General features: G+C 46.5%; 3 protein-coding genes across 4 annotated transcripts in view; 2 read left to right on the top strand and 1 right to left on the bottom strand.

Moving 5' to 3' along the window:
* LOC115104938 (YTH domain-containing family protein 3-like) overlaps positions 1-9,709 on the bottom strand; it is a 47,792-nt gene extending 38,083 nt beyond the window's left edge. Inside the window, 5 exon segments of the mRNA XM_029626366.2 lie at positions 5,684-6,250; positions 6,253-7,383; positions 8,383-8,462; positions 8,877-8,901; positions 9,626-9,709. Coding sequence (XP_029482226.2) covers positions 5,684-6,250; positions 6,253-7,383; positions 8,383-8,462; positions 8,877-8,901; positions 9,626-9,649 — 1,827 coding nt within the window. The 5' untranslated portion in view covers positions 9,650-9,709.
* abhd10b (abhydrolase domain containing 10, depalmitoylase b) lies at positions 9,618-17,178 on the top strand. Of its 2 annotated transcripts, none has more exons than XM_029626369.2 (6): positions 9,618-9,674; positions 11,086-11,265; positions 12,189-12,372; positions 12,637-12,748; positions 16,486-16,623; positions 16,796-17,178. In XM_029626369.2, the coding sequence occupies exons 2-6, from the start codon at positions 11,142-11,144 to the stop codon at positions 17,135-17,137; spliced, it is 900 nt and encodes a 299-aa protein (XP_029482229.2). In that variant the 5' UTR covers positions 9,618-9,674; positions 11,086-11,141; the 3' UTR covers positions 17,138-17,178. The 2 variants fall into 2 exon arrangements, with proteins under 2 accessions (XP_029482229.2, XP_029482228.2); XM_029626368.2 differs by lacking the exon at positions 9,618-9,674 and adding an exon at positions 9,758-9,847.
* Positions 17,179-17,182: 4 nt separating this feature from the next.
* tagln3b (transgelin 3b) lies at positions 17,183-22,869 on the top strand. Its single transcript, XM_029626370.2, has 5 exons — positions 17,183-19,162; positions 19,989-20,275; positions 20,503-20,677; positions 21,122-21,224; positions 21,337-22,869. The coding sequence occupies exons 2-5, from the start codon at positions 20,096-20,098 to the stop codon at positions 21,476-21,478; spliced, it is 600 nt and encodes a 199-aa protein (XP_029482230.1). The 5' UTR covers positions 17,183-19,162; positions 19,989-20,095; the 3' UTR covers positions 21,479-22,869.
* Positions 22,870-23,809: the final 940 nt, after the last annotated feature.

Raw genomic sequence — 23,809 nt, forward strand, 5'->3', positions numbered from 1 at the left:
GTAGGGATACTCTGTCTGGTGCTGGGGCTGAAGCCTGACCTGGCCTGGGTGGCTGGGGAAACAAAGGCCTCCTCAGTGTGTCTGTGCCCACAGAGACCATCCTTTATTCACTCACCTGAGGCTACCACATCCACCCACGCATATCCACCCACTCACATCCACCCATGCACGCACGCACGCACATCCACCCACGCACATCCACCCACGCACGCACGCACGCACATCCACCCACGCACGCACATCCACCCACTCACATCCACCCACGCACGCACGCACATCCACCCACGCACGCACGCACATCCACCCACGCACGCACATCCACCCACGCACATCCACCCACTCACATCCACCCACCCACTCACTCACATCCACCCACCCACTCACCCACCCACCCACCCACCCACGCGCGCGCACATCCACCCACGCACGCGCGCACATCCACCCACGCACCGCATCCAAGACATCCACCCACGCACGCGCACATCCACCCACGCACGCGCGCACATCCACCCACGCACGCGCGCACATCCACCCACGCACGCGCGCACATCCACCCACGCACGCGCGAACATCCACCCACGCACGCGCGAACATCCACCCACGCACGCGCGAACATCCACCCACGCACGCGCGAACATCCACCCACGCACGCGCGAACATCCACCCACGCACGCGCGAACATCCACCCACGCACGCGCGAACATCCACCCACGCACACATCCACCCACCCACCTACTTAAGGGTTTATTATGACGTGTATTAATTGTTATTACTTTTCTATTATTTCTCTATTTTCTTTCTCTCTGCATTGCTGTGAAGGGCCCGTAGGTAAGCATCAATGTTAGTCTACACCTGTTGTTTACGAAGCATGTGACAAATCAAAATTGATTTGACTGCCATATTGCCACATTGACACACACATGACCCTGACAAACACACCTCTGCAAATATTCCAATCCACTGATCTATATTGAACAAAAATATTAACGCAACATGTAAAGTGTTGATCCCATGCTTCATGAGCTGAAATTAAAAGATCCCAGTAATGTTCCATCTGCACAAAATGCTTATTTCTCTCAAATTTGTTTACATCTCTGTTAGAAAGCATTTGTCCTTTGCCAAGATAATCCATCCACCTGCCAGGTGTGGCATATCAAGAAGCTGATTCAACAGCATGATCATGACAGGGCTGCACCTTGTGCTGGGGACAATAAAAGATGATCATGACAGGGCTGCACCTTGTGCTGGGGACAATAAAAGATGATCATGACAGGGCTGCACCTTGTGCTGGGGACAATAAAAGGCCACTCTAAAATGAGCAGTTTTTTCACAACGCCAGTTTTGAGGGAGCATGCAATTGGCATGCTGACTGCAGGAATGTCCACCAGTGTTGTTGCCAAAGAATCGAATGTTAATTTCTCTACCATAAGCCGCCACGAACTTCATTTTAGAGAATTTGGCAATACATCCAACAGGCCTCACAACAGCAGACCACGTGTAACCACGCCAGCCCAGGACCTCCACTTCCAGCTTCTTCACATTGATGATCTGAGACCAGCCACCCAGACAGCTGATGAAATGGAGGAGTATTTACATCTGTAGTAAAGCCCTTTTGTGGGGAAAAACTCATTCTGATTGGCTAGACCTGGCTCCCAAGTGTGTGGGCCTATGCCTTCCCAGGCCCACCCATGGCTAAGTCCCCTTCCCATGTGAAATCCATAGATTAGGGCCAAATTTGGTTCAGTATCGGTCTATATCCTCAACCCTGTATACAACCTCAGTCTCCACAGTTAGCTTCTGCTTAGCATCAACCCTCTGTCTGGGACAACATACTGCAGACCGCTCCACCTGACAGCCCTCAGAGTGAGAGAAGAGAGGCCTAACAATGGAGGTCAATTAACCTTATCAGGCTGGGGAGGGTGAGGGAGGGAGGAGGATGGGTTCTGTCAGGTCCTGGGCTGTCATGTAGAGGTGTCAGGGCTACAAACGCAGCGCCAGCCGCTTGCCACACGCTAGGCTACACAACGCTACCTTGGCTTCAGTCAAAACACATTTCCTACTGACAGGTTGTTTTCAGTGCTCCTGAAAACATGGACTTGAAATATTTATGAGTGTTACCCGGTAAATATTAACAAGGTCAGGAACCAAGAGTCAGTACACCAGCATCAATATAGAGGGAGGGAGCCAGAGAGGGAGAAGGACAGAGGGAAGGAGAGATAGATAGATGGGGGAGATAAAGGGAGAAGGAGAGCAAGGGGGAGGGAAATGGAGAGACGGACAGAGAGTAGGAAGAAGAAAAATAAAAGGTTGTGTGTGTGGGGGGTTCTTAACGGTCCAATCCTGACATTTTTTTTATCTCAATATCAAATCATTTCTGGGTAACAATGAAGTACCTTAATGTGATTGTTTTCAAAAAGAAACATCTTCTTTGCAAGGAGTAATTTCTAAAGCAAGAATTGTGCTAGGACTATCTGGGAGTGGTCTGAGTGGGGAGGGGAAAACAGAAAACTGGCTGTTATTGGCCGAGAGGTTTGGAACTCCTTATTGGTCTATTAACTCATTTACCACCTGGTGATGTCATCAGGTAGGCCAAAACTCCACCCCACCAAAACAGGCTGACATTTCAGGTGGTCTTTTCAAACAGCTCTTACACTAAAAGGGCATTATCATCATTTTCACAATTTCACAGTACTATTCCAACCTCAGTGTAGAAATATACATAAAACACAGGGAAATCACATTTTGACTGCACTGGGCATTTAATATAATGAGATTAGAATATGTATTTTTAATTAAGAATGTGTTTCCTAGATTTCCTAGCTGGTCCATCCTATAACAATGATAATAATTAGCTGGGTGCTTATATTTGTCTTATTTCACACATGTACAAGTGTGTATTATACTCATGTGTGAATTGGAATTGTCTCAGTTCTCTGCCTTCAATAGGTTGTATGTATATTATTGCTCAAAGTGTGTCGGCTTGCGCAAGTAAGAACCAGTGAATAATGTAATCGTTTCCCAAAACATTGTGGAATAACCCCAAAATATAAACAATGTTAAAACGGAACCCATAGAAACCCAGTGATATACATTAGGCATATAGAGTGGGGCTGTACAGCTAATGAAGCAAGAGGAGCCCGTCTCTGCCAGAGGCCTGGTGTTCAAAGGTAGATCAGAGCCACTTCTGCCTTTGTCTGAGAGGAGGTATGTGAGGAATGCGGCCAATTTCAGGAAACCCCTGCGTGTCCCACTCTCCAGTTCCGTGGGCGAATCATCACTCTAATAGAAGCACACAGTCACACAAAATGGCTGCCAGATCAGATAGTGTTTCCTGGTTGGACCAATGCAGAGATGGTCAGGCCTGAGGGATGAGCTGCTAATTCAACACATGAACACCTCACCACCTTGGACTAATGACACTGGTAGAACCCACCACCTTGGACTAATGACACTGGTAGAACCCACCACCTTGGACTAGCGACACTGGTAGAACCCACCACCTTGGACGACAGTAGAACCCACCACTGGTAGAACCCACCACCTTGGACTAGCGACACTGGTAGAACCCACCACCTTGGACTAGCGACACTGGTAGAACCCACCACCTTGGACTAGAACCCACCACCTGGGTAGACACCCACCACCTTGGACTAGCGACACTGGTAGAACCCACCACCTTGGACTAGCGACACTGGTAGAACCCACCACCTTGGACTAGCGACACTGGTAGAACCCACCACCTTGGACTAGCGACACTGGTAGAACCCACCACCTTGGACTAGCGACACTGGTAGAACCCACCACCTTGGACTAGCGACACTGGTAGAACCCACCACCTTGGACTAGCGACACTGGTAGAACCCACCACCTTGGACTAGCGACACTGGTAGAACCCACCACCTTGGACTAGCGACACTGGTAGAACCCACCACCTTGGACCACCACCGACACTGGTAGAACCCACCACCTTGGACTAGCGACACTGGTAGAACCCACCACCTTGGACTAGCGACACTGGTAGAACCCACCACCTTGGACTAGCGACACTGGTAGAACCCACCACCTTGGACTAGCGACACTGGTAGAACCCACCACCTTGGACTAGCGACACTGGTAGAACCCTTGACTAGCGACTGGTAGAACCCACCACCTTGGACTAGCGACACTGGTAGAACCCACCTTGGACTTGACACTAGAACCCACCACCTGGACTAGAACTGGTAGAACCCACCACCTTGGACTAGCGACACTGGTAGAACCCACCACCTGGTAGAACCCACCACCACCTTGTAGAACCCACCACTAGAACCCACCACCTTGGACTAGACACTGGTAGAACCCACCACCTTGGACGTAGAACCCACCACCTTGGACTAGCGACACTGGTAGAACCCACCACCTTGGACTGGACTGGTAGAACCCACCACCTTCTAGCGACACTGGTAGAACCCACCACCTTGGACTGGTAGAACCCACCACCTTGGACTAGCGACACTGGTAGAACCCACCACCTTGGACTAGCGACACTGGTAGAACCCACCACCCACACTTGAACCCACCACCTTGGACTAGCGACACTGGTAGAACCCACCACCTTGGACTAATGACACTGGTAGAACCCACCACCTTGGACTAATGACACTGGTAGAACCCACCACCTTGGACTAATGACACTGGTAGAACCCACCACCTTGGACTAATGACACTGGTAGAACCCACCAACCACTGGTAGAACCCACCTTGGACTAATGACAGAACCCACCACCTTGACTAGCGACACTGGTAGAACCCACCACCTTGGACTAGCGACACTGGTAGAACCCACCACCTGGACTAGGACTAGAACCCACCAATGACACTGGTAGAACCCACCACCTTGGACTATTGACACTGGTAGAACCCACCACCTTGGACTAGAACCCACCAATGACACTGGTAGAACCCACCACCTGGACTGGACTGGTAGAACCCACCACCTTGGATGACACTGATAGAACCCACCACCCTTGGAACCCACCACCTAATGACACTGGTAGAACCCACCATCTTGGACTAATGACACTGATAGAACCCACCACCTTGGACTGACAATGACACTGATAGAACCCACCATCTTGGACTATCTAACTGGTAGAACCCACCACCTTGACTAGCGAACTGGTAGAACCCACCACCACTGATAGAACCCACCACCTTGGACTAATGACACTGGTAGAACCCACCACCTTGGACTATTGACACTGGTAGAACCCACCACCTTGGACTAATGACACTGGTAGAACCCACCACCTTGGACTAATGACACTGATAGAACCCACCACCTTGGACTAATGACACTGGTAGAACCCACCATCTTGGACTAATGACACTGGTAGAAATGGATTGTTCGAGTAGACAAGAAGCCTACGAACTAAGAGAGCCCAGATGATGACCGCTGTTGACCACTGACCATTATTACACTGTATGACTGAGTGACCATCTCACACACATACACACTCTGCTGCCAGCTGATACAATAGGGCTGTGTGTGTGTGTGTGTGTGTGTGTGTGTGGTTTTACTATCCTTGTGGGGACCAGAAGTCCTCACAAGGATCGTAAAACAAGGAAAATTCAGACAAGTGCGGCCACTTCGCCGGTCCCCAAAAGGAAAAGGCTGTGTGTGTCAGCGGCACGGTTCTCTCACCCTCCGCAGGGCCTCTTCCTCCTCCTGGCGCTTCTCGTAATGTGCAAAGTCATCAAAGATTGAGGTGGTATGCTTGAAAGTGGCAATAATTTTAAGCACTTGCTTGGCCTTTTCCAGAGGCACCTCTTGAGTGTCCCTGGAGTTGGTGACGGGCTTGTTGTCATTGTTCTCCAGTCTGATGTGCCTCAGCTGGCTGTTGGGCACGTCCTTCACAAATGCCCACTTCACCTCAAACTTGCCCTTCCACTTGTCCTGAGACCAGACGCCTGCGTAGGCGTTGTAATCCACGGGCGAGCGCATCTCTGCCACGCCGCAGAAATGACCGCTGCCGTTGACGCTGAACAACAGGTAGAGGGGCCCCTTGGCCCCCAGCGAGCGGTAGGCCCCGTCCAGGCGCTTGTTGCCGTGCTCGGTGCTGCACCAGATGGAGTACTTGATGGAACGGTGGATGTCGTCCTCAGAGTAGCTCTTGATGATGAACACGCGGCCGTTCTTCAGGTTCCAGTCAAAGTCTTTGGGGTTGTAGTTGTTGAGGGCCCGCAGTTTCTCTAACACCGGGTGCACCTCCCGGAGCTGGGAGAGGCACTGAGGGGGACCCCACCAACACCCATCCCAAAGCCTTCCGCCCCTCCTTGGTTGAAGGTGCCCCTGTTCCGGGGTGCCACCCAGCGGTTCTGGGGTGGGGGTTGGGGATGTTGGTGTTGATGCATAGGTTGAGGGGGGCCAGGCTGGGAGGAGAAGTTCTGGTGGGTGTGTTGGTGGTGGTGAGGGGGGCCTGGAGGCATCTGCTGGGGGTGTTGGGGAGACTGGAGGGACTGCAGCTGAAAGGGTTGGTGGTGCTGCTGGTGCTGATGTTGGTGCTGGTGTTGGTGCTGGTGGGGCAGAGGGCTCTGCAGCAGGGGCTGGGGCTGGCCCATCAGGGTCTGCTGCACCATGGTCTGAGGTTGCATCATGGCCTGAGCTAAGGGGGGCTTGTTGACGGAGCCCTTATCGTCCCAGGTGCCAATGTTCATGTTGTGCTTTATGGGAGGCGGGGGAATGGCAGGGGCTCCCATCCCAATGTTGGCTTTGGGCTTGACCTTGGGTTGGGGCTTGGCCGGCTTCCTGGCAATGGCTGCCCAGGACGTGGGTTTGGGGGCAGAGGAACTAACCAATGGAGGCATGTTATTGGCCGCCATACTACTCATGCCCAACGTGCCCCCAAGGGGCGAGCCGACAGTCTTGGTGACGGCGGCGCCCATGTCCAGTTTTAACCCAGTCATGCCCTGCTCGATGCTGCTCAGTACCGGGACCTTACTGATCTGGGCGTCACTGCTGAAGCCTGCCTGTCCATCAGCTATAGCCCTCCCCAGGGAACTAGGGGTGTAACCATAACTATTACTATAGGCATTGCTCTGTGTGGACTGGCCCTGAGAGACACTGGTGCCCCAGGTGGAATAGTCTGCATTTCCAGGGAAGAAGTTGAAGCCGTGCTGGCTGAGGAAGGGAGGGGTGTTGCCCAGGGCGCCCGGCTGGCTGAACACGCCGTCGGGGATAAAATGGTGCTCGCCATTGCTCATCTGTCCATAGGTGGTCAGGTAGGGCATAGGGGGGTCCCCCGCAGTGGACCAGGGGGCCTCCCCCAGGGAGTAAGGGAAGCCGATGGAAGGAGCATAGTAGCTGGGTATGTAGGGGTCGGACATTGGTGGGTAGCTGTTATTCTGTAGATGGGGAGAACAGTGGTCAGTTAATGGATGACCTTAGTGATAGAAGCTAAGACTAACCTAATCTTGCCCATCTCTGCTCAAAAGCGTAACTAAGAAATAAATCTGCGTTTCTTCAAAGGAGCCAGACTGGCTTTCAGAGGAAAAAATGGATGCTAGCTCTATAAAATGTCTGTTTCCCTTAACAAGAAGTGAAGACAGCAACAGTGTTCAAATAATCTGTCAGTTGTTGTTGTAATAATTGTCTGAGTTTGTATAGATTAATTTCACAAGTAAATTGGCATGGCCAATGGTGGGTTTGTTTTTGGCTACATTTCACTAGAATTCTTCATTTCACTAGAGTCTTTTTAATCAACAATAATTTCCCTCACAGTTCATTTTTTAAATGGAAAAGTTAAAAAAAAGAGAGCTGTGAGTTATCTATCAATGGCTTCTTAATTACATTGAATGAAAACACTGTATAGTAAGTCTGAGGTAATACTCTATACACCAGCCATCCTCAATAGGCAGACAGCAGTCCGTATCCAGACACAGAACAGGGTCAACACCAAATAAGAATTAAAAAATAACATTAAAATAATTTCAGGGTAACAAGTAAGTACCTTCCTATAATATATTTCCATTCAAATGGGCAAAAATGGCTATTTTAGTAAAAAACAATTTCTCAAGCAAGAATTTTGCTATGACTGTCTGGGAGGGGAAAACTAGCTGTTATTGGAAGAGAGGTTTGAAGCTCTCTTTGTTCACATGGGTCGCGAGATGGGGGTTGGTTACTATGCCGATAAATGACACCTTTGCCACCTAGGAAATCTGTGTGACCGGACCTTCTCAAGTAGTATTTGAGTACCCCTGCTAGACACCCTCATATGAAGCCTGACCCTGTATCACTATCAGACACAATTATGAGGGTCCATACAGATCACAAGGCTAACCCTCTATGCGCTATGAAATGTCAAGCTGCATGGCTGATCGGCTAGAATTGGAATTCACACACACCTGATTTGTCTGGCTGCTTAGGTAAGGTTCAAAGTCTTCATCGTTTACTCCCTCCTTCTGATGCATTGATCCGTTTTGTACTGGAGAGGGAAAATGTTTTTCTTAGGTTATTCTTTAGATGTGATAGAACCATAAAGGTCCCTCAGCTAAATTCAACTATTGTGTTTTTACAGATCTATAAACCAATAATGAACCATTGATAAACTACTTATAAACCCCCTTACATTCCCATTAAGTAGTTGGGGTATGACAATATAGATGATAACATCACCCAAGAATATGACAAGAAGTGGTGTAATGGTTATAGGGCTAAGTGAGTTAGTTTACCTACTTTTGGCTGATGACACCAGGTCACCAGATCAAAACAAAGGTGGTTGAAGGGTAATCAGAGCAGTTATTTAATTACACTCTTTAGTTAGTACAGCAGTTAGTTTGACTGTCATCAAACTCCACAACAACCATGCCATCGTAGAAGAATAAGGTGACAAACATACCTTTATTTCCTTGTCCTTTGGGTCTCTGACATCAGAATGGATGAGTGCAAACGTGATAGGGAAGAGAGATTTATCAGATTGTGCATGGGCCTATTAGGGAACTGTTTGATAGGAAGAAGAGTGATGGTAGCAAACATGCGAGGTGAGTAGGCCTAAGCTACTGAAACACATGCAATGATTCCATAACATGGCTGTATATCACGACATATTCAAGCGCATTCAGTCCTAGCCTATCGATCCAAGGCTTCCTTTGCATTATTTTCAAACGCACCTAACATCCAGTAAACGTGTCGCATGGCCAAGTACAAAATACAGCAACCGGCTCAAGCTGGAGTTTGTTGCAGCTGGTACGCTACTTCAAGGTTCGGCCTACATAGCAGCTAGCTATCATATATCAAATACTTTTGTCTGTGTTATTTAGCATGACCACCGCTCTGAATGATAGCAGTTTGTTGCAGCCGGTACGCTACTTCAAGGTTCGGCCTACATAGCAGCTAGCTATCATATATCAAATACTTTTGTCTGTGTTATTTAGCATGACCACCGCTCTGAATGATAGCAGTTTGTTGCAGCCGGTACGCTACTTCAAGGTTCGGCCTACATAGCAGCTAGCTATCATATATCAAATACTTGTGTCTGTGTTATTTAGCATAACCACCGCTCTGAATGATAGCAGCTGGCGAAAGTGTTGACAAAGTTCATATTGCAACGACACACGTCACGACAGTGGGTTGTCCAAAAATACGCACCTGATCGACGGTGGTTCCAGACATCCTACAGGAGCCGAAACTGAATGCGGTTTGTGACTGTCCACCGTTTCTCCTGCTTCTGCACTCCGATATTTTTTTCTCGGCTCGTCTCGGGTTATCCAATCTCTCTGTGTATGTAGAGGCGGTGTTTTTCTCCAGTCGTCAGATCGCTACAATCTTTTCTCGAGCGCCGAGGATTGCGTCTTGGTATCTGTCAATGATGTAAGCCTATATGTTTCCAATCTAATTGACGTTCGGCTAAAATATATCACTCACTCTGAAACTGCCTAATGCCCGATTGGAATACACTATTCCACAACGGCGGATGTGCTATTACTCTCGCTTCCGTTCTATTGCTCCATGACCTTCCGCCTGTGACGTTCTGAGTCATGTTACAGACTTACAGTCATATTTCACATGACATGTCTCAGAAGATTTCCTCTTTATTCTAGTCTACACAACAGACTATTGTTTCACATGTTGAAATAAATGTGTTCCCTGTGTTGTGACAAACTGTGTAACTTCAGGCAGATCTGTCTCTGTCTGTTCAATTTAATTTGAATATGTCTCTCTCCAGATCTATGCCTTGGCTAAATAAAGATTACCGTCATGGGACGTTTTTATTGCATATGATATTCATGAAAGGCTTAATTGAACCATTTGCCTACCAGTACATACAGGTCTCCTCGTGGACTTGTATGGCATCCTGTATATACCATTCTACAGGATTCTACATGTAGTCATTTTCCTGAATTATAAATTGTAGGCTATTGTGGATTTATGGACAGGTGCAATAGCCTATCTCAAGCTCTTATACCAAACCCAAAGACCCAGAGATGAACGTTTACCACATAACAGAGAGATTGGGAGATGTCCTTAAAACAGGAAAATTAACCCAGGGTGCATGTACAACACACATAGGCGGTGTCAGAGGAAGGCCCTAAAAATGGTCAAAGACTCCAGCCGACCTAGTCATAGACTGTTCTCTCTGCTACCGCACGGCAAGTGGTACCGGAGCGCCAAGTCTAGATCCAAGAGGCTTCTAAACAGCTTCTACCCCCAAGCCATAAGACTCCTGAACAGCTAATCAAATGGCTACCAATACTATTTACACTGTCCCACCCCATTGTTAGGCTGCTGCTACTCTCTGATTATTATCTATGCAAAGTCACTTTAACTCGACCTACATGTACATATTACCTCAATTACCTCGATTAACCTGTGCCCCTGCACATTGACTCTGTACTTATACCCCTTGTATATAGTCTCGCTACTGTTATTTTACTGCTTCTCTTTAACTATTTGTTCATTTTATGTTTTACCTATCATTTTTTTTACTTAATACTTATTTTTCTTAAAACTACATTGTTGGTTAAGGGCTTGTAAGTAAGCATTCACTCTGTAAGGTCTGCACCTGTTGTATTCGGTGAATGTGACTATTACAATTTGATTTGATTTAGGGACAGCGGTGGTAAAAGAATAACGATCCGTCTGGCAACATTGGTCTTCTCGCGATATGTTCTCAGTGGGTGGGAAAGCCAGAAATATGGCAGCGGTCGTGCTGAGGTCCTGCCGCAAAGGACTTTCTCACATTTTGAAGAATGGAGGAGTCGCTACTATCTTGCCAAAGACTTTGGGAGGTGAGTATGATACTGCAGTTCACAATGTAACGATTTCACTGGAAAATGTATAGACTACGGAATTATGCCGCGTTCAAAACAACTGGGAACTGGGAAAAATACGAGGTCAAATTGAACCGTTCAAAATATTTTTCCCAGTTGGAGGTCGTTGTTTTCGAGGTTCCAGTTGTTTGTACGCTCGGAAGTCAGATGTTTCCAGTTGTTTTGAACGCGGCATTAAAAGGTACAGGTGGGGGGAGTGGCAGAGGCAGGACCCGTCATCTGAATGTATTGGTTAGCTCGTGCGCATATAAACTGCGCAGCATCTGCGCATATTCTAAGATCTCGCACATTGGTGGTAGGAATACTCTTCCGAGCGGCGCTATACCGGACTGTTCATATGTTGTTGAGATTTGGTAAAGCGCACTCACAACAAAAAAACTGATTATTCAACATGAGCGTGTTTGCAGGGCACAGTTTTCCAGTTTTAAAACGCAGGGTAGCCTAGTTTTTAGACCATACAATTAATGCAAATGCTGGTAAATTAAGTATAGCTTTTATCAAACCATTTAGTTTTAATGTTCTAGATGGTAATGGTATTCTAATGTTCTCTTTCTTATATTGAGGTAAGTAACACAATTGTCTACTTGCATTGCATCATAGGCTACTCCATATCTGTCTCTGTTCAGTCGGTTTGACTCACTGGTTATGATGTCAACAATGCCTTGCCCCACAGCACTGGCCCAGTTCTATTTTCAAAATATTACATAAGACTGTCATAGCTGATCATTCCTTGCCTTGACTTCATGTTGATTTTATCCTTCAAGAGTATTGCATGAATCACCCATATAAAACCTACAATTTTACAAGACACACTCCATTCTCATCTTTTGCATTAAATAACTGTTTATAAGTGTGTGTGTGTGTGTGTGTGTGTCCAACAGGGGTGAGACAGAAGTCCAATGTGCAGTATGTGACAAGGCCAGAGCTCCCTAAGCTGGCCTACCGCAGGGTAAAGGGGAAGAGTCCAGGCGTGGTCTTCCTGCCTGGGTATGGATCCAACATGAACGGCCTGAAAGCTGAGGCCCTGGAGGAGTTCTGCGGGTCACTAGGACATTCATACCTAAGGTACTGTACATTACACAGTCTCCTTAAGGCCATGCAAATGTCATTTAAGACCCTAAGGCCATACACATGAGGTTCATTACCTGAATAGACTCCCTAGCCTATATGTTAGGTATGTTATGCAAATAGACCACCCTCTAACGTATGTTACTCAGATTCTGTACTCTCTCTGAATTATTATGCTAGCACAGTACACATTTTGTCAGATGTTTAATTGTATTTCTAACTGTGGTCCTCCAGGCTCATGTTGTGTTTGTGTTTCCCCAGGTTTGACTACACTGGCCATGGGTTATCAGAGGGGGTGTTAACTGACGGGACCATTGGCACCTGGAAGAAAGACGTTCTCTTTGTGTTGGATGAACTAGCAGAGGGCCCACAGGTGAACTAACTCTCTACTGGTGGATCTAGAATCATTTCTATACTAGCCTTTAGATAACCCTCATATCCATATGCATGTATTTATATATGCATTTATTGTGATTCCAATTCATAACCCAGTTATAGACTGTCCCGTTATAGACCGTTCCGTTATAACCCAGGTATAGACCGTCCCGTTATAACCCAGGTATAGACCGTCCTGTTATAGACCGTCCCGTTATAACGCAGGTATAGACCGTCCCGTTATAACCCAGTTATAGACCGTCCCGTTATAACCCAGTTATAGACCGTCCCGTTATAACCCAGTTATAGACCGTCCCGTTATAGACCGTCCCGTTATAACCCAGGTATAGACCGTCCCGTTATAACCCAGTTATAGACCGTCCCGTTATAACCCAGTTATAGACCGTCCCGTTATAACGCAGTTATAGACGGTCCCGTTATAACGCAGTTATAGACCGTCCCGTTATAACGCAGTTATAGACCGTCCCGTTATAACCCAGTTATAGACCGTCCCGTTATAACCCAGGTATAGACCGTCCCGTTATAACCCAGGTATAGACCGTCCCGTTATAACCCAGTTATAGACCGTCCCGTTATAACCCAGTTATAGACCGTCCCGTTATAACCCAGTTATAGACCGTCCCGTTATAACCCAGTTATAGACCGTCCCGATATAACCCAGGTATAGATCGTCCCGTTATAACCCAGGTATAGACCGTCCCGTTATAACCCAGTTATAGACCGTCCCGTTATAACCCAGGTATAAACCGTCCCGTTATAGACCGTTCCGTTATAGACCGTTCCGTTATAACCCAGTTATAGACCGTCCCGTTATAGACCGTACCGTTATAACCCAGTTATAGACCGTACCGTTATAACCCAGTTATAGACCGTCCCGTTATAGACCGTCCCGTTATAACCCAGTTATAGACCGTACCGTTATAACCAGTTATAGACCGTCCCGTTATAACCCAGTTATAGACCATCCCGTTATAACCCAGTTATAGACCATCCCGTTATAACCCAGTTATAGACCGTCCCGTTATAACCCAGGTATAGACCGTCCCGTTATAACCCAGTTATAGACCGTCCCGTTATAGACCGTCCCGTTATAACCCAGTTATAGACCGTCCCGTTATAACCCAGGTATAGACCCTCCTGTTATAACCCAGTTATAGAACGTTCCTTCAATGACATTGATATTTAAAAATATGTTCTGTCAGTTTTACCCTCCATAGTATTTATTACATTTGTGGTGTAATATTTCAGTTAGAATCTGTTTTAAAAAAAAGGGGGGAGGGGGGAGATTCTCTCTGAATGCTCCAAGACTTCTCCTCAGTAGTCATAATTGATGCTTCCACCTTGTGCTATTTTTTGGGGGGGGGGATAGTTTTCAAAACCTATGTAGATGTTCAGTGAAAGCAGAAATGCAATTTGTTGACAACACAGTACATTATCCCGTATGCTCATCAATAAAAACGTCTGTTAAATTCTCTGCTCTGTTTAGCTTGTTTACAGAGGGTTATTTAATAGGGAACTGTCGGAGGCGCTCTCGTATTGTTACATCATCAAAATTCAGATAATTAAGGCGCTAACATGGCAGCCATTCTAAAACCTGGCCGAACTCTGTGCATTTGAAAAGTTCTTCTTTTCTCCACATTTTGTTACATTACAGCCTTATTCTAAAAAGGATTAAATTGATGAGGGAAAGAAAACAATCTACACAGAACACCCCATAATAACAACGCCAAAACAGGTTTTTGGATATTTTAGCAAATTTATTAAAAATGATATCACACTTACATAAGTATTCAGACCCTTTACTCAGTAATTGTTGAAGTATCTTTGGCAGCGATTGCAGCCTCAAGTCTTTTTGGGTATGACGCTACAAGCTTGGCACCTGTATTTGGGGAGTTTCTCCCATTCTTCATTGCAGATCCTCTCAAGCTCTGTCCGGTTGGATGGGGAGCTTCGCTGAGATGTTCGATCGGGTTCAAGTCCAGGCTCTGGCTGGCTACTCGAGGGCATTCAAAGACTTGTCCCGAAGCCACTCCTGCGTGGTCTTGGCTGTGTGCTTAGGATCGTTGTCCTGTTGGAAGGTGAATCTTCACCCCCAGGTCCTGAACGCTCTGGAGCTGATTTTCATCAAGGATCTCTCAGTACTTTGCTCCGTTCATCTGTCCCTTGTTTCTGACTAGTCTCCCAGTCCCTGCTGCTGAAAAACATCCCCATGGCACGATGCTGCCACCACCATGCTTCATCATAGGGATAGTGCCAGGTGGAAGGAACTCCAATCTTGGTTTCATCAGACCAGAGAATCTAGTTTCTCATGGTCTGAGAGTCCTTTAGGTGCCTTCTGGCAAACTCCATGCGGGCTTGTCATGTGCCTTTTACTGAGGAGTGGCTTCCGTCTGGCCACTCTGCCCTAAAGGCCTGATATGGAGTTCTGCAGAGATGGTTGTCCTTCTGGAAGGTTCTCCAATCTCCACAGTGGAACTCTAGAGCTCTGTCGGAGTGACCATTGGGTTGTTGGTCACCTCGCTGACCAAGTCCCTTCTCCCCCAGTTGCTCAGTTTGGCCCGGCGGCCAGCTCTAGGAAGAGTCTGGGTGGTTCCAAACTTCTTCCACTTAAGAATGATGGAGGCCACTGTGTTCTTGTGGACCTTCATTGCTGCAGACATTTTTTGGTACCCTTCCCCAGAGCTGTGCCTCGACACAATCCTGTCTCCGATCTCTACAGACAATTCCTTTCAACTCATGGCTTGGTTTTTGCTTTGACAGGCACTGTCAACTATGGGACCTTATATAGACAGGTGTGTGCCTTTCCAAATCATGTCCAATCAATTGAATTTACCACAGGCGGACTCCAATCAAGTTGTAGAAACATTTCAAGGATGATCAATGGAAACAGGATGCACATGAGCTCAATTTTGAATCCCATAGCAAAGGGTCTTATGTAAATAATGTATTTCTCCTATTTTTAATACATTTGCGAACATTTCTAAAAACCTTTTTTTACTTTGTCATTCTGTGGTATTGTGTGTAGATTAATGACGACTTCATTTGATTTGATCTATTTTAGAATAAGGCTGTAATGTAACAAAATGTGGAATAGGTCAGGGCGTCTGAAGATTTCTGTAAGCACTGTCTGTATAAGCTGTATTTGACTCTGCTGTGGTGTTTTTAGTGACATGTTTCCACAAGGGGGCACTGTGCCACACAAATGTAAGAACATCTCACCACCATGTAAAGTTTACATTTACATTACATTTAAGTCATTTAGCAGACGCTCTTATCCAGAGCAAAAGTTCACACCATTCAATCATTATGAGAGTATCATAGCCTCCATGCCAGGATTCAATGCTGTCTTAGTCATTAATCAGACACACAGCTAGTGAATGACACCATTAGCAGGGCCAGACTCACCAATGGCTGATATTACTCCCAATGTGCCTGTGATGATGATTTACAGTCAAGGTTAGGACTATATGTTGTGGTTACGATTAGTGGTTAGAATCACATTTGTGTTTACAAACTGCTGTTCTTCTCTCCATTGTAGCGATTGCTAGATTCTGTCACACATGGTGCTTCTCTACGGAGTCAGTTCAAATGGAACAGAGGAGACAAGCTAAACAATCCATATTAAACTATTGGTATTTCTATGTACCATGGCTCCCTATCTTAGGTCTAGGCATCTTTAATGTAATCATGTCTTTCCCCATGGTCTCTGTTTAGATCATGGTGGGGTCCAGTATGGGCGGCTGGCTCATGCTGTTGGCAGCTATCGCCAGGCCGGAGAAGACTGCGGCTCTGGTGGGGATCTCCACGGCAGCAGACCATGTCGTCACAGCCTTCAAGTCAATGTCTCTAGAGGTGAAAGAGGACATCATGAAATAAACCCTAGATTACTATGAATGACATTAACTAATGTGAATTCCATTTCTATTCAGGCAATTCAGGCGTGTTGTTAATTGAAATTCAATCATCTGTGTGAATGTCAATTCATTTTTAGATTTAAAATATATTTGATCCCATTTCACCACAGGTGCGTAAGGAGATTGAAGAGAAGGGTGTGCTGACGATGCCCAGCAAGCACAGAGAGGAGGGCGTCTACACATTCACCATGGACTTCCTGAAGGAGGCGGAGAACCACTGTGTCCTCCAGAGCCCCATCCCCATCACCTGCCCCGTGAGGCTCATTCACGGCCTGAAGGACGACGACGTGCCCTGGCACATCTCCATGCAAGTGGCCCAGCGCGTCCTCAGCCCCGACGTGGACGTCATCCTCCGCCGCCACGGTCAGCACCGCATGGCCGAGAAGGACGACATCAAGCTCATGGTCTACACCATTGACGACCTCATAGACAAGCTGACCACGCTCGTTTGAGTCGGTGGAAGGGTTAGGGAAGGGGGGGTGAGTTGGAAATCCCCCCATTGGAGCTGCTCCTACCTCCCAGCCATATAAGATCCCTTTATCCCAGCTCTCCCACTCTCCCCTTACCCTTTCTCCCAGTCTGCCCCTGGTCAGTTTATCCTAATTATGCTGTTACAAAGAGAAGGAGAGAAACGAGGATCACCGAAAGTACAAACTGATGGAACGAGGAGCACGTCTGTCAATAACCTCAGCCAGGTTCTTGATGCGTGCCTTGGGGAGGGAGTGTGACTTTTACTAGTTCCAGTTTACTCTGTGCAGTGTTGTTTTGGTCAAGCTTTCTATGGGCCATGCTGCCACTGCTGCTGCTGTTTGATTGACAGAACATGCTGGTGCTTTTGCCAGACCCCAGTAGTTTTCCTGTGCCTTTTTACCACGTCTCACCCCGTTGGCCCAATAAAACCTCTGCACATCAGAGTGGAGTGCAGGTCTTGTCTGTTACTGTGCATGCAGATATATGAGCTGTTATTGAGTTAATACAATCCACACAAACGACAAGCTCCGTCAAACTGCCTCCTATGCAGAAGCACTGTGACATCGTCTTTTCGTTAGGACTGAGTATCACACTATCTCAAAATAGCAAAAGAAAACCCTTCAAGTTAAGAGGAAACTTCAAATAAAGGTTAATACTATGAGCACCACATCCCAGAGGCCCCATAGAATGTTCAACTAACCACCAAGGATTGCCTTGTTTCATTTATTTTCATAATATACATCCCATTGGTTTGGTGTAATGAAATGCCTGGCCCTGTTGGAGCCAATGGGCTGTTGATTAGCATGTTGTTGGTCATTGGACTGTGTTCAATGGGGCAGAAAGCCAGACCTGCTGCAGCAGACGCAGTAACTCTCTCTGACCCTCTAACTGCTGCTCTGACCTTTCACTCTTAGGCAGAATATATGCAATCAGTCACCTCCGCATCACAACACCAACTGGGTGACATCACTCAAACATATGCATGCATCAGGGAGTAAGAAGATCCTGCCTGGGTTATGTTTAATATAGATCACTGAGTAACTGACTAATATGTAGAGACAAGGGCTGGAAATGCCAACACACAGATACAGTGATGGTGAGAATACTACTGAAGTTATTTTAGCCTGACAGTCAAAGGGTACAGTAGTATAGCAATGACATGTTCAAAAGATTTTCTGATATTCAGACGTTCTAGAAAAGCACGAATCTCTATTTCCTGTATTTCAATGTAGTCTAGAGACTTTTTCCAGTCTGTGACACGTTGTCATATCAATACTGTGGAGTCCACCGCACCCAGCCTCTCTTTCCAGATCTATCTGGTGTCCACTTCTGTAACTGTAACCCAATTAAAGCAGAGCAATGGCTTTCGGTATTGAAACTGAGAGGCAACAGCCACTAACAGGCTGTTCTGTGCCTTCCAAATCTGCCGAAACATTTAAAATAGCTGTAAAGGTGAAAATATTTTGTTTCTCTTCTGTAAATATTGATTCTGCACGCCATCAGGTGTATTGTTGTAGCAGCAACTAGTGAGGATCCTAATAAAATACTACATATGCGAGTAGTAAGGCCAAATACATCAACAATGAGAAGTGAACACTTTATGTCATGCACCTTTTGGAAATCACCCATCCTTAGCTGGGCTGGGGATGGGGGAGGGGGACATGCCCTGCCTTAACTGGGGCCAGGACCCACCTTAGCTGGCTGGGGCCGAGGGACTCGCCTTAGCTGGCTGGGGCCTGGGGACTCGCCTTGCCTTGCTGTCCACATCCTCTTGTTTCTGCTGTCCTGTCTCATTCTGAATGAGACATCTCGAGGGAGCCTCCTCGTGGCGCCCGCACATATAAAACCAGTGGTTTGCAACTCCCGGACACTGAGTCCAGCCTCGCCCCACGCACGCGTCACCGCTTAATGCATGCTTCAGCAGTTCAGCATCCTCTGCCCCGACCAGCTCAGCGGAATTAACGGCACAACAGCTACCGGACAAAATAACTATCCTCTTCTTTATAGTAAGTGTGCCCAGAGCTTTTATTCATCATTATTTATTCAGAGCATGAAACGTTCGTTTCAAAATATATATATGTGTGGATTAATAATTAAACGTCACTGCTAGTTTATTCAATTTCAAAGGGGCTATTACGAAAATGTGCATGATTAAAAAATATCATCTGCCTTCCTAATTTCTAAATCAGTTTTATTGTGAAAAAAGTTACGCTTTTTTTCGCGTTCATAGTTGGCTACACAATCAATGCAATGCGATTGCTTTTCGATTTTATGCTCATCCCGCACACAGTCTAGGCTACCATAGGCTACCTCATTAGAATGTGCGTGTCCCTGTGCAGGACGGGTGCCAAGGACCACACCCATTCCGGCAAGTGCTCTGGTTCTCTGGGGATGTGCCCGTCCTGTAAGGGACACAGTTGCCATTAGGGAGAAAGTAGAGGATGGAGTGTGAGGAAAGGACGTGAAATTAGGAAACCAACAGGTGATGCAGTTTATGATAGAACAACGACGACCGGTAGACTAATGGTTAAAAGCGTTGAGCCAGTAAGCGAAAAGTTCGAATCCTGAGCCGATTAGGTGAAAAACATTTCATTGAGCAAGGCACTAAACCTAATTTATCATATAAGTCGGTCTGGATAAGAGTGTCTTTTAAATGACTAAAATGTACAAAAAAATTAAACAATTAAGAAATGCTGGCTCAGAATGAACAAAGTGACTACTATGAAGCCTATGCATTATTTATGGCTCTGATGTCAATAACTGGACTTTAATACAAACATTATATTGCTTGACAATGTTCAGTTTTGTACATGATGTATTGTTTTTGTATAGCAGGTGCAGGCTGCCAGTGCTGAAACTGCTCCAGGGTGTTGGTCAGCAGAGCTGCAGACTACTTGTCCGTCTGTCTGTCTGTCTGGGTGAGCAGGACAGAAGGAGCAATGGCTAACAGGGGACCCAGTTACGGGCTGAGCAAGGAGGTGCAGGAGAAGATAGAGCTGAAGTATAATCTAGACTTGGAGGCCCGGCTGGTGGACTGGATCGTAGCTCAGTGTGGGGGGAACCTGGAGAGACCACAGCCAGGCAGACAGAACTTCCAGACATGGCTGATGGATGGAACAGTGAGTCTGCATGACAATGAACAAGCTCAATAAGATTGACTGGACTGCAGTCATTGATAGAGGACGATCGCTTATACAAGCTAACAATGAGACCAATTTATGCTTACCTCTGCTTTGTTTCTCTCTCCTTCTTTTCATTGACGAATCTCTTCCTTTCTCTCTACTTCCCTTCTTTATCCATGTATCTGTATTCCTCTTACTCCCCCGTTCTCTCCTCCTCCCTGTAGATTCTCTGTAGGCTCATCAATAGCCTGTACCCGCGTGGTAAGGAGCCCATCAAGAAGATTCTGGAGACCCAGATGGCCTTTAAGCAGATGGAGAAGATCTCCCAGTTCCTGCAGGCAGCAGAGGTCTACGGAGTCATCACCACAGACATCTTCCAGACCGTGGACCTGTGGGAAGGTGGGCTGCACGTTCACTGACACATATCATGTCTCCATACATCCATGTGACATTGACATGCATGTCCAATTACGGGGACTCTCACAGTCTTGTCTCTGCTGAGCTCTTTCTGCCTGTACAGTACCTTCAATACTCACATTACATTTACAAGAGCCTGTATAGTCTGGGAGCCAGTCTGTTTCTGCTAACATTCCGCTCATTGTACTCCGTGTCATATGACACAGAGTGGCAGGAACTGGAATGATAGCTAAACAGACTGGTTGGTACCCAGGCTATTTATAGTCCACTATATGGGTGATACTCCATGGAGACATTGAAATACTTTTTGACATATGACTCAAGAGGTAGCTGTGTTTAAAGTTTGTTTTATTTGGAACCTGTTTGCCTGTTCTTTGCTGTCTGGGTGTGATCCAGTGTTTGTGAGGACTGTTGCTATGGTTACAGGGAAGGATATGGCCGCAGTGCAGAGAACCCTGATGGCCCTAGGTAGTGTCGCCCTCACCAAGGACGATGGACATTACCGTGGCGACCGCGACTGGTTCCACAGGTAATGGACTGGCCACGACCCCTTACTTGGAAAACTCTGTGGCAGTGTTATCTTAATGTTGTGTGAGTGTTGTTCTATGTCTCAACTGTCCTGTCTGTCCTGGCCTGTGTAGGAAAGCCCAGGGTTACCGGCGGGAGTTCTCTGAGGACCAGCTTCGTCAAGGCCAGAGTCTGATTGGTCTGCAGATGGGAAGCAACCGCGGGGCCTCTCAGTCCGGCATGACGGGCTACGGATCGCACCGCCAGATCATGTAGAGACACCAGCCAGCCGCTCAGCCAGCTGCCAGCCGCTCCCTCTGCATGGCTGTGTACTCCAGAAGAAAGCTCCATCACGCCCCTGGAACCTCGTGATATGACCCAACCACTTTTCCCCCTTCCCCAGAAGCACTAGCAAATCACACACACACACACACACACACACACACTTTTACTGTTCATCCTCAACCCAAACAGAGTGCTCCTTATACCCCAACCACAATTCTATAGACCTCAGTGCTTTCTGCTTCCCCCACCCCCGCTCTCCATCCGTATGGTCCCACTTTCTCCATCCATATGGTCCCACTCTCTCCATCCATATGGTCCCACTCTCTCCATCCATATGGTCCCACTCTCCGTCCATATGGTCCCACTCTCTCCGTCCATATGGTCCCACTCTCTCCATCCATACGGTCCCACTCTCTCATCCATACGGTCCCACTCTCTCCATCCATATGGTCCCACTCTCTCCATCCATATGGTCCCACTCTCTCCATCCATATGGTCCCACTCTCTCCGTCCATATGGTCCCACTCTCTCCATCCATATGGTCCCACTCTCTCCATCCATATGGTCCCACTCTCTCCGTCCATATGGTCCCACTCTCTCCATCCATATGGTCCCACTCTCTCTATCCATATGGTCCCACTCTCTCCATCCATATAGTCCTGCTAGCCATTCCCTTCAGTGGATGAAGTCTTCGTAATTCAGTCGGTACAGAGAACCCAAGATTGAAGTCAACCCTCTACAAAACAAGCAAATAGTATTTTACACTTCTAACAAATATTATAGCACGAAACGTTATAGCATGTTACATATTTTAATTAACTGTTTGTTTGTATGTACAGTAGGTGTGTCTGAGTCATTGTATAGTCATTTGGGAGGGTTTGCTATACCTCATGAAAAGTTTAATGTGTAACCGAATGGAACTCAGTGAACGATGATGCCTCGGATGTCTTGTGTCAATATGTGAAGACTTTGCGGTAACTTCTGTAACCAAATGACCATCACATTGTGCCTGGTTAATATAGCAAAGGGACCATAAACTATGCCTTGTATAAGAGATGCCACCCACCCTAATGCAGAGGAATTCATAGACCTAAATTCAGTTCTGTTTTTGTACTAACATTCTGTGCTGTGCATTTATTACTTATGTATAATTGATGTAATGTACTTGTATGTGCCCACTGTCCATGTGTGTTTCAGCCAATCCCATGATTGTTAAAGACCCACAGTATGAAAGTGAGAGTAGGATCATTTTGTTCCAGGCCTGATATTGCTTGAATGTATTTTTTTCCCCTTACAATGTAATTTGTCATGTTTACATAAACAAATATGTTTATATCTGAATCATTGTGTGTAGAAAACATAATAAATTAGGTGAAAACTGATTCTGGAATCATATTGTTTTTCTGATCTGTGAAATATACTAAAGTCATTGCTCTTGGACATCTATATCTTTGGTTTTCTAATATATATCTCAATGCATTTCCAGTATCAGGAAAGTATACCAGACTTCTAAGGAATGCTATCTGTGAAGATAGGAGAATGTTGTTTAAAACAATCACTCTTCCTAGGCATTCCGATGGGGGTAGGGACGGATGTAAAGGTTCTAGAACACTAGCTGGAAAGGTCAGAGTTTATGGCAATGGTCTAATTTATGGGGGCAAACATTTTAACAACATTGTTCTATTGATGTTTCAGATATAGAAGATAAACACACGAGGTAACATCTCCCCATCCGGAGTGTCCCTACTATTGTGTTCTGTTGCTAATGATTTCAGCCGCTAGCTAGGGGACGTTTTATCCTACTTTGACATTAAAAATGAAATCGATTAGGACAAATTAGGCATCCGATATTAATCTTGCTCTTTATCCCTGATACTCCCTGCACATTTTCGTTTGATGACCTCATTCAAGAGGAGCTAGACAGCCACTCAAATTACTGTGCGGATGTAATAACCACAGGCCAGAATTGAAATCCTGCATGTATTGCTACAGGGAAGCAATACGGAACACCACCATTTTGTTGCCTTGCTAACATCCCTATGGTGATAGATACTGTACTCCCAGCACAGCTCAAGCTGGTCATTACAAATCCAGAGAATGGGGAACGTTCTAGAAGGGGACAGGTGATATGGAACGGTGAGGGCTGGACAGACAGAATAAGTAACCTAAAATAGCCGTTATCCTTGTCGAACCAATGAGGCGGCTGGCTTGGTGATTTCACTAGCTTTTCAGTCCTTGGTAAAGTTTGTGTGGCCTTCTTTGGTGTCTTGGCTCTCCAAACATTCAGCTGTCTCCACCTCTCAGTTCATATGCATGTGTGTG

The sequence above is a fragment of the Oncorhynchus nerka genome, linkage group LG22 (assembly GCF_034236695.1).
Source record: "Oncorhynchus nerka isolate Pitt River linkage group LG22, Oner_Uvic_2.0, whole genome shotgun sequence".
In the NCBI taxonomy this organism is placed as follows: Eukaryota; Metazoa; Chordata; class Actinopteri; order Salmoniformes; family Salmonidae; genus Oncorhynchus; species Oncorhynchus nerka.